At 35.5% G+C, this 13,251-nt stretch overlaps 1 protein-coding gene across 1 annotated transcript in view; it reads left to right on the forward strand.

Moving 5' to 3' along the window:
• The window catches only part of LOC150110705 (uncharacterized), a 146,122-nt gene that overhangs the window by 54,978 nt on the left and 77,893 nt on the right, over positions 1–13,251 (forward strand). Inside the window, exon 4 of the mRNA XM_090395837.1 lies at positions 346–497. Within this exon, the coding sequence (XP_090251963.1) occupies positions 346–497 (152 nt within the window). The remainder of the gene's footprint in view (positions 1–345; positions 498–13,251) is intronic.

The following is a 13,251-nucleotide window of genomic DNA, read 5'->3' on the forward strand; positions in this document are numbered from 1 at the left end:
GGTATGTTGACTTGATAAATGTATATGTTACATTACTATTCCACAAAAAAAAAAAAAAAAAAGTTTGGCAAGTTTTGGTGAGTCAGTTAGTTTTCTAACCTTCATTGGTTAGACTGTGTTTTTTGGTGGAAGACAAGATTTTGGTACATTGGTATCTAATTATTAATTGATTAGCTGTTTTGTAACAGTTCACTATAGGAACATTAAGATAGCTTGCCAATTAACTAAAACTTATTGTTAATTAATGGATAATATAGATGCATTTTTTGTATACTACCATACAGAAAATATGTCATATATGTTTACATTATCCATTAATTAATTATTGATTATTTTTTCCCTTAGGTTCGAGGAGTAGGAGCAGGAGGCATAGTTTCAACAGCCTTTTGCATTCTGTATAAATTGTTTACTCTGAAACTAACCCGAAAGCAGGTTGTCGGCCTTATAACACACAGTGATTCACCTTACATTAGAGCCCTAGGTTTTATGTATGTTAGGTAAGAATTTAATAATCTGTTAAATATGTAATATGCTATATTCTGATGTTTGTATCTAATAATGATGAATTGAAATGTAAGACATGATCATTAGTTAAACATAATACAGATTTTACTTATGTAAATATTTTATTGGCATAAAATTTTCGCCACAGTATCAAGGGATCTATTATTATATTGATCAGAGACATGAAAGCTGATCAAAACACAGGAAGCTAAATTAAATAGTTTTCAAATAAAATATCTGCATAAAATATTTTGGTCCCAATATATTGGTGATACTCATGCTCAGTCATCCAAGTTATCCTTGTGTAAGGATACAAGGATAACTTGGATGACTGAGCATGAGTATCAACAATGAAATAAAAAAAAAACGCAGATGGAAATGAATTGGACAAATACCAAGAATGGACAGCAGAGAGAGAGATTGCCGGAGTGGCTTTAACATGGATCCCAGAAGGAAAAAGGCAAAAGTGAAAGCCTAAATTAACTTGGCAGAGAATGACAGAAAAGGAAAGAAGAATGGCTGGCTGGCAGACCTGGAGTGAAGCTGAACTGGTGGCTCAAGACAGTGGTATCTGGAAGAAACGGATCTCAGCCTTATGTACCATGAGGCATAAAGAGGTTACATAACTAAGTAACCAAGTGCATCTTCAGTATATCTTTCAGATTAAACAACTAGAACAGAAACTGGTAGATTCAACAATGAAATTGCAATCTGCACACACGATGCAGAGCGTCATGGTCTAAATACATTAAGGTTCTACTAAAAATAACTTTAACAAGAGATTTAAAAAATAAAAAATAAAATAAAGGTTAATTCTGGAACTTGTAAAGAAGAAATGTTTGCTATTAGAGGGATAATTTAAGTCTACTTCTATTTAAATTCTGTCATTGTAGCAAGGTTTCACGACTTTCTTTGTATAAAAGTTCTAAGAGATTATTACTTTCATGGAGAACTTTAATTTTCTTCCAAAGATTCAAATGTCTGGTGGTGATAGCAACCAGATTTTTGCATGTTCACCAGAATATCTTTTTATATCTAAGGATTTTATGTTTTCTTTTAAAAGGAAAGGTACAATAGAAGACTACTTATTTCTTCTGCCATCTCCCACAAAATCCTTACAAAAATTTGCAGGTTATCTAAATTTTCATTTCATTCAAACCATTTACAGGGAAAAACATTTTTAAACTATAGATTATAGGTGTTTATTTTTTTTCTTGTTTTCCCCCCCTGTATGAGTGGAATTTAATATTTGATATTAGAATTTGTGTTAAATTTCATGTTTCAGTTTTACTTTTAATCGAACATTTTGTACTGGCAAAATCTGACCCATATTTCATAAGCTGCACTCTAACTTCTCGTGCACTTGCATGATTTTTACAGAAATAATCACCTCTTTGAATACTATGTTTGTAACAAATATCGTTATAAAGCTATTGACAGCTGTGAATAGTTGGTCTGCTAATGTGATGTGCAGTTGGTCACATGCATATGCTTTACTAAACATATTTAGCTAGGTTCATTATTTGATTAATAATTATTCTTTTCTTACTGTACTTTTATTTTCTTGGTTTGACTGACTCTGGCTGGATGAAATTTAATGAAATATGTATTTTGGGACTCTGTTTGAGCTTCCACAGCTTATTTGGTAATGTTGTGTCTTGGTTGGAAAGACTCAAGTTCAAATCCTGTATAGGGTAGAATTAGTTAATCAGTCTCATGAGTTAGCAGGTTTTTTCCTTTCTCACAAAACATGCATAACAGACTTGGTTGTGACAGGCCATTGATGTTGATTTTGCATTGTCAAGATCACATTATGGCATGGAGGACCGGATTCTCTGTCCATTCTCTGTCTGATTCCTTTCACCACAAGTGTAGTATGCTTTTGTGCAATTAGATATTCCTTGCCAGAGGATGCCCAATCTTAAATCTCCTATTTTTTGAACATCTGAAACCTCCTAAACCTCTACATCTGCCACTCAAAAAACCAGGTGTCTACAATATCAATTGTAATTGTAGTCAACAGTACATAGGGCAGATCTGGTGAGATACGCTGATCGGAGCACTTCAAAGATGCTGAGAATGAAAGAAAGCACAAATCAGGGCAAGCAGCACATGCAACAACAGAAACAAAACACCAAGTAGAATGTCAGCAAACTGAAATGCTCCACATTGATTACCATTTTTGCTTAAGAGCTTCAAAGAATCAGATGAATAGGGGATGATTTGAAATCAAGTCTGGTTGTAACGTAATGAGGTCTAATGCGCTATTATAATGAAAACTGTTTATAACGAAGACTGTTATAATATCCTTATTCTAATTAGCAGTGCGCTTTTGCTTTCGTAACCCCTCTTACTTATTCTATTGTGTACTGTGTTTATCCACCTTTCGTATTTACTAGTCGTATGCCTATGAACACTGGAAAATTTATTTGTTAAGACTGCGCCACCAGTATTTCTATATTGACATAAGACTCAGTAATACTACGTCCGGTAGATCTCTCTCTCTCTCTCTCTCTCTCTCTCTTACTAGCATAAATTCCTTCACTAAAGTTTACATAAACAGTCATGGTTCTCAAGTATTTAAACTATGCTTTTAATGCCTTAGTTGTTTCCTGCTCACATGTCCGAGTTTATTTAAGAACAGTGCATTGTAAACTAAATGATCAGGTGGCACTCTATTGACATATAAATAAAACACATTTATTTACATTAATATCAAAGGACATTAATTAGATGATGGGGAGGTTACTCTCTCTACCTATCCGTTAGACTTTCAGCATAAGAAAAAACTTTCCCTTTTCAATATTAAATAACTATACAATATAATTACTCAATTACTTCTCTGCTTATTAAATCAAATTATTGAAACTATTAATTTACTCACAAAGAGGTTAGCTAACTTTGCCAAGTTATTTCACAAATCTTATGACAATTATTAACATGCCAAATGACTCTCATATGGTCACTTCTTATTACTATTAACTTAATTCTTATCAGTCCATCTATAACATATCTCCTAGATTATAAAATGAAATGTAACAAAAAAAAAAATGGAACAAACTAATAGAGGCTCTGCATCACACACTCATCCAAAGATCTTGCACTAAAGTTCCTATGCCTTTTCTTTCATCTCGGATGTTAGGCTTCCTTCTGGAATGTCTTGCTTCAGCGGCATCTTATTGGGAAAATTCGCGGGCTTTCTGGCTGCAATCTGCGGTACTCGAATAGCTCAGGCAAAAGGACATCCGACCGACACTTGGCTCGGGTATTTACATCGGCTGTTCTCTCGTCATCCCCATTTTTCTTCTCTGGCATGGTCTTGCCATAACATCTGGTCCTCTGGATCCTACTCCTGGTACTTCTGCCTCTAACTGCCGCTTCCAATAACTCTCACTGCCTGTCGATGATGATACTCTGCCTCTTACTGCCATTCCCGATGTTCGGCTCAGTCCCTTTTTATTTCGTGTTTCTCCGGGACCTTGCACTAAGGGTTGTAACCCCCGAAGAATTCAGCACGACTCCTTGATCTTCTGTTAAGACCGACCCGTTCTTTCTTCTCCTCCGTGCACTCTTTTAATCCTATCTTGTCTTGCAGCGGAAACTTGTCTGAACTTTGCCGATCTCTTAGACACTGACTTTGAAGGTGTTTATACACAGAGCTTGTAAGCAACTTTCTCATACACTTTAAATCGTAAACAACTTTCTTATGCCTTTACATAGAGCTATTATACAAAGTTTGTTTTTGACATTCTAGAAATATTTGTTAAAGCAGTAAGTACAGTCAGTTCCCATAGGGTTATTTACAATAATATTTAGCATAAAACATATAGAGACAAACAAGGTTATTTTTGTAACATTCTCATGAGACTTGACCTCTGTAAAAATCGATGTAAAGTGCTATGGTAATTCCAAGCTACATCGAGTTTTACATGGTCTTCTTTAATCCATCACTACACACTTGTGTGTGCCAGTAGTATGTTGCGGCAACCCACAAACCAGCAGCCAGCTTAATAGTGATTTTTTTTATTATTTTTTTTTTTTTTTTTTTTTTTAATGTTGGGCCCATACACAGGAGGTTGATTGGTCAACCTATAGTACATTAGTACTGTGTAGGGGTGGTGGGTTGGGAAAGGAGGAATTTGTTTACATTTGATTTGAATGACTTTAAATTGTGTTCGTTGGGAAACACAGCAGGTGGGAGACTATTCCACAGTGCAGCAGTTGCAGGGATGAAGGAAGAGGAAAAGAAATTTGTTCTGTTTGTTTCTAGATGTACTGTGAAGGGATGTTGTGCAGCAGCTGCATGTGTTCCAATGAGCTTAGTACTGAGCGGGGGAATTATTGATGTTATTTCGGATGAGCATTTCCCATGGAAATATTTGTAGAATATACTTACTGCAGTGACCAAACGTCTGTGTGAAAGTGGGGGGGGAGGGGAGTTGGTAAGGGATGGATCATTGATAAGTCTAATTGCCCTCCTCTGTATTGAGTCGAGCATTTTGAGAGAGCTTTTAGAGCCCCCATCCCCTATGTGGGAGCAGTTTTCAATAGTTGGGCAGATTTGTGACTTGTATAATGTTAGTAGCTGTTCAGGGATGAAGTAACATCTTGAGCGGAAGAGAAATCCTAGTTTTTTTGAGGCTGAGGATGCAATGTTTGAGATATGTTTGTGCCAGGAGAGGTTTGATGTGAGGGTGATTCTGAGGAGCGAGAGATCTCAGGCTGTCTGGAAATTTGGGTATTGTCAAAAAGGATACTGGGAAAAAGTTGTTCTTTTTTATGGGAAATAGTACAGAACTGGGTTTTGTTGGTGTTGAAATTTATGAGGTTATCCGAACCCCATTGTAGGATGGCTTGGAAATCGGAGTTGAGGGTGGTGGTGGTTAATGTTCTGTAGGATGAGGTGAGTTGTGTAGGGTAAGGCTTATCAAATGCAAGTGAGGAATGTAGTGTGCTGTCATCTGCAAAACTGTGTATTGGGTCAATTGCAGTAGATCGTTGATGTACAGCAGGAACAGAGTTGGTGAGAGGGCAGAACCTTGTGGGACCCCAGCATTAATTGAGTGGTGTGAGGATAGGGTCAAACCCGGTCAAAGGCTTTGGAGATATCTAGTGCGACCACTTGAATCTCAAATGGTTGCACTAGATATTCAAAAAAATGTTGATACTGGTATTTGTTTTTCCAGTGAAAATATCACTGTCCACTCCATTTTGAAATATTTGCAAATTTGTTGTCATTTCTTAATTATGTCGCATCTTGTACTAAAAAGAGCCAAATATTAATCAAAAATAAAAATGTTATATTATCTTCTTCATTATTTGTGACAATTATTGGTTATTATCCCTTTTCAAAACAGGCATTCAAATTTAATTACCAAAAAAACGTGGTTACAGCAGGTGATGCAGTTCTATGAACATGAGTGTATTATATATATAGTTAAGGAACTGACTATTTTAGTTATGTTAGCTACTAAGATGATGCTTTTTAGAATTGTCAGTTATTCTATACTGAAGATGACTATAAATAAGTCTTAACATGAGTTTTCCTCCGGTTTTTTTTTTTTTTTTTTTTTTTTTTTTTTTTAATAGTTTGTCATTATTATGCCAACTCATGGTATTCCAATACTGACACAAATAGTTTAAGAGAGCAGCCAGTGGGATGCCATCAGACCAGAAGCCTTTCTGGTATACAGGTTGATGAAAATTCAAGTATGCCTATTTAAGGCCTTGTGGAGTGCCATCCAGATATCCAAATGCAGTAAACTTTGCAGAAATACATTGTGCATCATGCAGAAGCAATATCTGAGAGAGAGAAAAAAAAAAGTAGTTCCAAAATTCACCACCAGGAATTGTAAAAACAAATACATGGAATTTTCATAGCACACAACTCAGTAGGTGCCAAGAAGGTTTAAAAAGATAGAAACGGGATTTTTCTTCTTCATTCTGGTTGTTAATACTGTCCACAGTGATGGCACTAACCTTGTCCCAATGTGCTTTGCTTGTGAAGCTGTACTACCTAAACATTTGCCATGCTGTTGCTCCAATCCATGGATTTTGTTGTATGACCAAATGTCGACAAGGAGTCCACTATCTCCATGTGTTCTGTGACGAATGATTAGTCATTTTGAAGAAATGGGATCATTGAAAATTAGGCCTGGAAGAGGTTGCAAACCAATCAGTTCACAACAAGTGAATGAAGTTGCTACTGTTATTGTGAAGCACACCATGATAACAGCATTGGTTTCTGTAGTGCACGTACTGTATCAGGACATGCAGATGCACCTTAGACAACAGTGTTGGAAAATTTTATAGAAGATTCTGCATTTTTACCCATTCAAGATGACCCTAACACAGGAGTTGCACCCTGCAGGACTTTGAAAGTTGACTGACATAAACATTCTTTGCTCTAGTGGAGCGTAGCCGTGGGTGATTTTTAGGGAGATGAAGCTCACTTTCAATTGAAATGAGCTGTGAATATCCATTTTCATTCCCAGGTATGGGCTATGCAAAACTCACATGAAACCCAACAAATTCATATGCATTCATCCAAATTTACTGGTTGGTATGGGTTTACAGTTTCATTTATCATCGGACCATTCTTCTTTGAGGACATTTGTCAGTTAGGTCCAATGACTTGCTCAGTTACTGCCAACAAGTATAGTGATATGATAAACAATTTTGTTGTGCCACAGCTACAGCAGTGCCTGCATAGATTCAGTCATATTCAAGCAGGATTGGGTCCCTCCACACATATCAATCAATCAATCTGTACAGGAGGTTTGAGAACATTTCACAGAAGCCAGAATGATCAGCCGCTTGTTTTCAACTGCATGGTCACTTTGTTCACCTGATCAGATCCCCTATGACTTTTGGCTCTATGGATTTCTCAAAGACGGTTTATCAGGATCATCCTCATTTTTATCAGAACATCTGGTCAGAACCTATCAGGTTCCGACCAGATGTTCTGCTGTTGAACACACTGTACAAAGGATGTAGTTTGTGGCATACTGGGAAGGGCAGCACATTGAACAGTAAAGACTGTGAATGCATAATGGAAGTGAATAAAAATGTGCTATTTATGCTTGTGTCGCTTTTCTATTTCTTACATACAGAGAAAAATTACTACCTCTACATTCGGTACATCATAGAGAGTCCCCTGGTGGTGAATTCTAAAGCAACGTTTATTTTTTTGCCTCAGATTTCTTGCAGAAGGCTACATGGAATCTTTCAGATAAAGATGGAGATGATTTGATTTGGTTATCCGTGCAGGATAACCAAAAGGAAAAGAGGAACCAGGAAGTGGATGAGAATGATTGATGCTAGTACGACAACGTCATCTTGAGGTGATGTTGCAATACTGCTGGGGGGGGGGGGGGCACATATGGACAGAAACTGTGCCCTACAACTGTTGCAAAGTACTACCAGAAAACATGACTGGAGTTGGTATAGGAGATGAGTTTTCTACAGTCAGACCTTTAAAAGTCATATTTAGTCTTGTTAATGCTTGTTTAGTAGATGCGAGCATTAGTATAGGCTGTGAATGAATTGGAAGTTTTTGTCTCAAGCCACTTGCGATATGCTGTTTTTTCTTGGGCCACCTTGGTACACTTTTCTGAAAACTATGGTTTGGATATTGGTTGGGGATTCTGAACAAAGTGAGGAATGAAGGTCTCATTCTAACATGGATAACACTGGCCAACAAAAAAAATTTTTTTTTCTGCTGATTATGATCTGACACTTTTTTACTAATTTGGGTGTGCTGATTTCAGATATCAAACCCATTTTTCTCTATCACGTCAGGTTTTTCCTCTATGGCATTTTCTTTTTGCTAATTTGTAAGTTTTTGATAGTTTTAAGGAGGCAGTACTATTTAGAGGATCAAAAAAATCGATTTTTTAATATTATTTTCTGAAAGTATGTACTTTTAAAAATCTGTTCCTAACTTTTTATCAAGAAATTCGAAAAATTCCCGAAGATATAGCCTATTATTCAAAGCGGTGCGCAGATCAGAATCGGAGCGCTCACCGCTCTCGCTTGTTAGTAAATGAATAAATGCATAAGAACCTGCAACAGCATGTACTGGCACTTTGAATGCAAGAGAGGCCGATAACCGACCTTTCATTTAGGTGATGAAAAGTAGGCGATGACAACTGCCTAAAACAAATGAATGCTATATGCGTCATAGCAGACAAAGAATGATCGAAATCAGTCAATTGTTAATCAATCGTGAAAGTATGATGAGTGCTTATAACGTTTCAATAAAGTCTCTGGTTTTTTTTGTCTTGTTAATTGCATGTTAGTCGGCAGTGAAGAAAATACATCATGTCTACTACTCGAAATTGTGTCAATAGTGTAAATTCCTTCTGCTACATTTGTGGCAGCTTTACTGTTCCCAGTCAAAGGACAAATATCACTGATTTCGTTAAGAAAGTGTACTTTGCATACTTTGACGTAAAAATTGCAGATCAGGACAAGTCATGGGCTCCAAATAAAGTGTGTAAGTCATGTGTAGAAAATTTACGACAGTGGAGCAAGGGAAAACACCAAAAATTAGCTTTTGGCATGAACCGAAAAATCACGTAGATGATTGATATTTTTGTTTAGTTCAGACTTCTGGTTATAATAAGAAGAATAAGAAAAAATTGTGTATCCAAACCTCGACTCAGCAATTCGGCCAGTTGCTCATTCCACTGAAATAGCCGTGCCAATTTATAAAGGACTTCCTTTACTTGAGAACGAGCATGATCGGGATATGCCAGAAGTTCTTGAGGAGCAAGACCCGGATGTTGATTTAGACAATGAAAATTTAATTTCTAGTTCTGGACCGCAACGTTTTACTCAAGCGGAATTGAATGACTTAGTAAGAGATTTGGGCCTATCAAAGGAATCATCGGAATTGTTAGCTTCAAGATTAAATGAAAAAACTTACTGGAGCAAGATACGAAACTAACTTTTTATCGTAGCAGGGAAAGTAATCTTGTACAATATTTTAAACACGAGTGTGGGTTTGTTTACTGTAACAATGTGTCAGGTTTACTAACTGAAATGAGTGTTGTACAATATCATCCAAATGAGTGGTGTTTATTTATCGACAGTTCAAGCAGAAGTCTCAAGTGTGTGTCTTACTACACAATGGGAATGTATATGGCTCAATTCCTATTGGCTATTCAGTCCACTTAAAGGAAACATATGAGGACATTAAAAGGGTTCTGAAGTTATTAAAATATACAGACCATAACTGGATCATCTGTGTAGATCTTAAAATGGTGAACTTTTTACTTGGCTTTCAAAGAGGATATACAAAGTTTCCATGTTTTCTATGCTTCTGGGATAGTTGAGCTAGAAACCAACACTGGAGTCAGAAACATTGGCCTCTTAGAATATCCTTAAATGTTGGAGAACAGAATGTTATAAATCAACCTTTAATCGACAGAGAAAAAATCATTTTTCCACCTCTACACATCAAACTAGGTCTTATGAAGCAGTATGTTAAAGCTTTAGATTTACAAGGTGACTGTTTCCAATACATATGTGAAAAATTTCCACGACTTAGTTATGAAAAACTTAAAGCCGGTGTATTTGATGGACCGCAAATTAGAACTTTAATGAGAGACCCAAATTTCATCAACTTTATGAACGAAATTGAGAAAGAGGCCTGGACTTCATTTACGATGGTTGCGAATAATTTTCTTGGAAACAAAAAAGCGTGCAATTACAAATATCTAGTGGAAACAATGCTTGAAAATTTCCAGCGCTTAGGTTGCAACATGAGCATAAAGCTTCATTTCCTATACAGTCATCTTGATAGATTTTCCAAGAATTTAGGTGCTGTAAGCGATGAACAAGGTGAAAGATTTCATCAAGACTTAAAAACTATGGAAGATCGGTACCAAGGAAGATGTGATTCTCACTTGATGGCTGACTACTGTTGGAGTATTCAAAGGGATTGCCCAAACAGAACACACAGCAGAAATTGCTATAAACAAAAATTTATTCCCTGAAACTCATGTGTAAGTAAAATTGTTATTTTTTTATAAATATGTTTGTAATTTTTAATGAATATTGTTAAGTAGTTATGTATCTAATTATCGGCCTCTCTCGCATTCAAAGCGCCAGTACATGCCGTTGCAGGTTCTTACGCATTTATTCGTTTACTAACAAGCGAGAGCGGTGAGCGCTCCGATTCTGATCTGCGCACCGCTTTGAATAATAGGCTATATCTTCGGGAATTTTTCGAATTTCTTGATAAAAAGATAGGAACAGATTTTTAAAAGTACATACTTTCAGAAAATAATATTAAAAAATCGATTTTTTTGATCCTCTAAATAGTACTGCCTCCTTAAAACTATCAAAAACTTACAAATTAGCAAAAAGAAAATGTCATACAGGAAAAAACCTGACGTGATAGAGAAAAATGGGTTTGATATTTGAAATCAGCGCACCCAAATTAGTAACAAACACGTCTCAGATAAAAGTCAGCAAAAATTGTGTTGGACTGTGTTATTAATATAAGAAAGAAAGAAAGACAAGTATCTAAAATTGTTCAGTGACCTTTTTCAAAGTAAGGATAGTGAATGTCTTGCCTTTGAAACTTGAAAAGCCTCGTTAATAATCAAGAGCTTACAAACTTGCAAACGTTTGTTTCAATAACTTGTAACAAACATTTGGGACACTAATATGGTAAACACCATTTTATCGTCCTAAGAAAAAAATTCCGATCATTTTTGAAAATTTTAAAGTGTCAAATGCAAAATATGTTTTCGTACTTGATATATGAAACAAACACAAAGGCTAGATGTAATCTTTATACAGTTGTTGCTATCTACCAAATATCACGCAATATATCGAACGTGTGATTCCTTCACTGTCTCCCTCTGATAATGATGCCTTTTCAGTTTTTTTTTTTTTTTTTTAAATCTTGAACAATATCACTGTACAAACAGTTCCTCAGTGCATATTAATTTTCACAGGCGATATTTGCCGCTGAAGCACCTGGAAAATATTCCCTAACAAATACACCTTCTCAAATCCCCAAAGCATTTGCTCTCTTCTTTTGCAGGCAAGCTGGATGAGATACTGGATGATCAGTTTTCGGCGTACGTTAAGATAAAGCAATTATTTGCTATTTCATGAAGTTACGTTCGAAGGGAAAAGCGATCAGTTGTTTGAGTACTGTTTGGGTATATCTCAAAGGTTTTAATGGGAATTTTTTCAATTTTAAGTGGAATTTAAAGTCATTTTTGATGGTCATTTTCAGAACCTCTTTATAAAGTGTAACGCGTTTCTGAATAATGCTTTATTATTTCTCAGTAAACACCCAAATTATTCACCATTAATTACACTGGCCAACAAAAAAAAATTTTTTTCTGCTGATTATGATCTGACACTTGTTTTTTACTAATTTGGGTGCACTGATTTTAAATATCAAACCCATTTTTCTCTATCACATCAGGTTTTTCCTCTGTGGCATTTTCTTTTTGCTAATTTGTAAATTTTTGATAGTTTTAAGGAGGCAGTACTATTTAGAGGATCAAAAAAATCGATTTTTGAATATTATTTTCTGAAAGTATGTACTTTTAAAAATCTGTTCCTAACTTTTTATCAAGAAATTCGAAAAATTCCCGAAGATATAGCCTATTATTCAAATAAGAGATTGCAAAGATCTGAATGATTTTTGGAATGGGGTGAGAGGAAGGGGATGATATAAAACAGCACATGAATGATACACAAGGCAAGGAAATCTTATTGCATGGACTTCTGTGGGGATAGGACATTTTTAGAACTATTTGTTCTGGTATAAAACCACAAACAAAGATGTCAACAGACTCACTTCTTGAAATACTTTGTTTCACTTCATCAGGAAATAACATGCATAAATTAAAAACTAGGAAGTAAGTAATAACAGTTAACATTTCTGGTGAAAAATATTTTAAAAGGTTTAAACAATGAAAAGCATGCCTGGATTCCGCCACTGCCGATCAACAGGAGATCTACTCACATACGTCACCCATCTCTGGACAATTTGAAAAAAAAAAAAAACTTGCTACATCAACACTAGTGTCCTATTATTAATATTATCTATTGGTTGTAAAATTACATTGGGAGCAACAACAAGTCTATATATATATATGTATTAACACCATGATTATACATATAAATTCCAACCAGTTGGTATCGAATGGTTTCCAATACTGGCTGAAGTTTGCCTAGAGTCTTTTTTTTTTCACCAGAGATCAGGCCAATAATTGTTGTAATGATTGGTCAGTAACTTTAACAGACCATGTAGATTGTAGTGCAGCTTGTTTCTCTGTATATAGTATATATGCTCCAGAAGATGACCTTGATATAAAGGTTGAAACGTCAAATGGCGATTTTGGTTTATATTAAACTAAAGTTTTACTCAAACACGGTAGTTGTCTCCATAATTTTCCAAAATGTATTCGGATTACCGTGTAAGCCTGAAAGAAAGGCCTCTTTTTTCTTTTCCACTGTATCTTTGTTTCTAAACTTTCTTTTGCAGCTTTTGTCAATATGATTTTTAGGTTTGACCATTCTTCTTCTATGTATGATTTTCTTTTATATTCATCATCCAGTTCTTTATTCATTTTTGGTACAAATCTCTAATACTATTGTCATCTAGAAGTCTAACCTTGAAGGGTTCAAAATTCCTATTTTCCTTATACTTTTTTCTTGTTTTCCATCTTGGTTCCCATTTTATTTTTCCAATTAAAAGATAATGATCTGATT

Source organism: Typopeltis vanoorti, chromosome 1 (assembly GCF_054136105.1).
Source record: "Typopeltis vanoorti isolate ZY-2024b chromosome 1, IOZ_Tvanoo_1.0, whole genome shotgun sequence".
Classification (NCBI taxonomy): domain Eukaryota; kingdom Metazoa; phylum Arthropoda; class Arachnida; order Uropygi; family Thelyphonidae; genus Typopeltis; species Typopeltis vanoorti.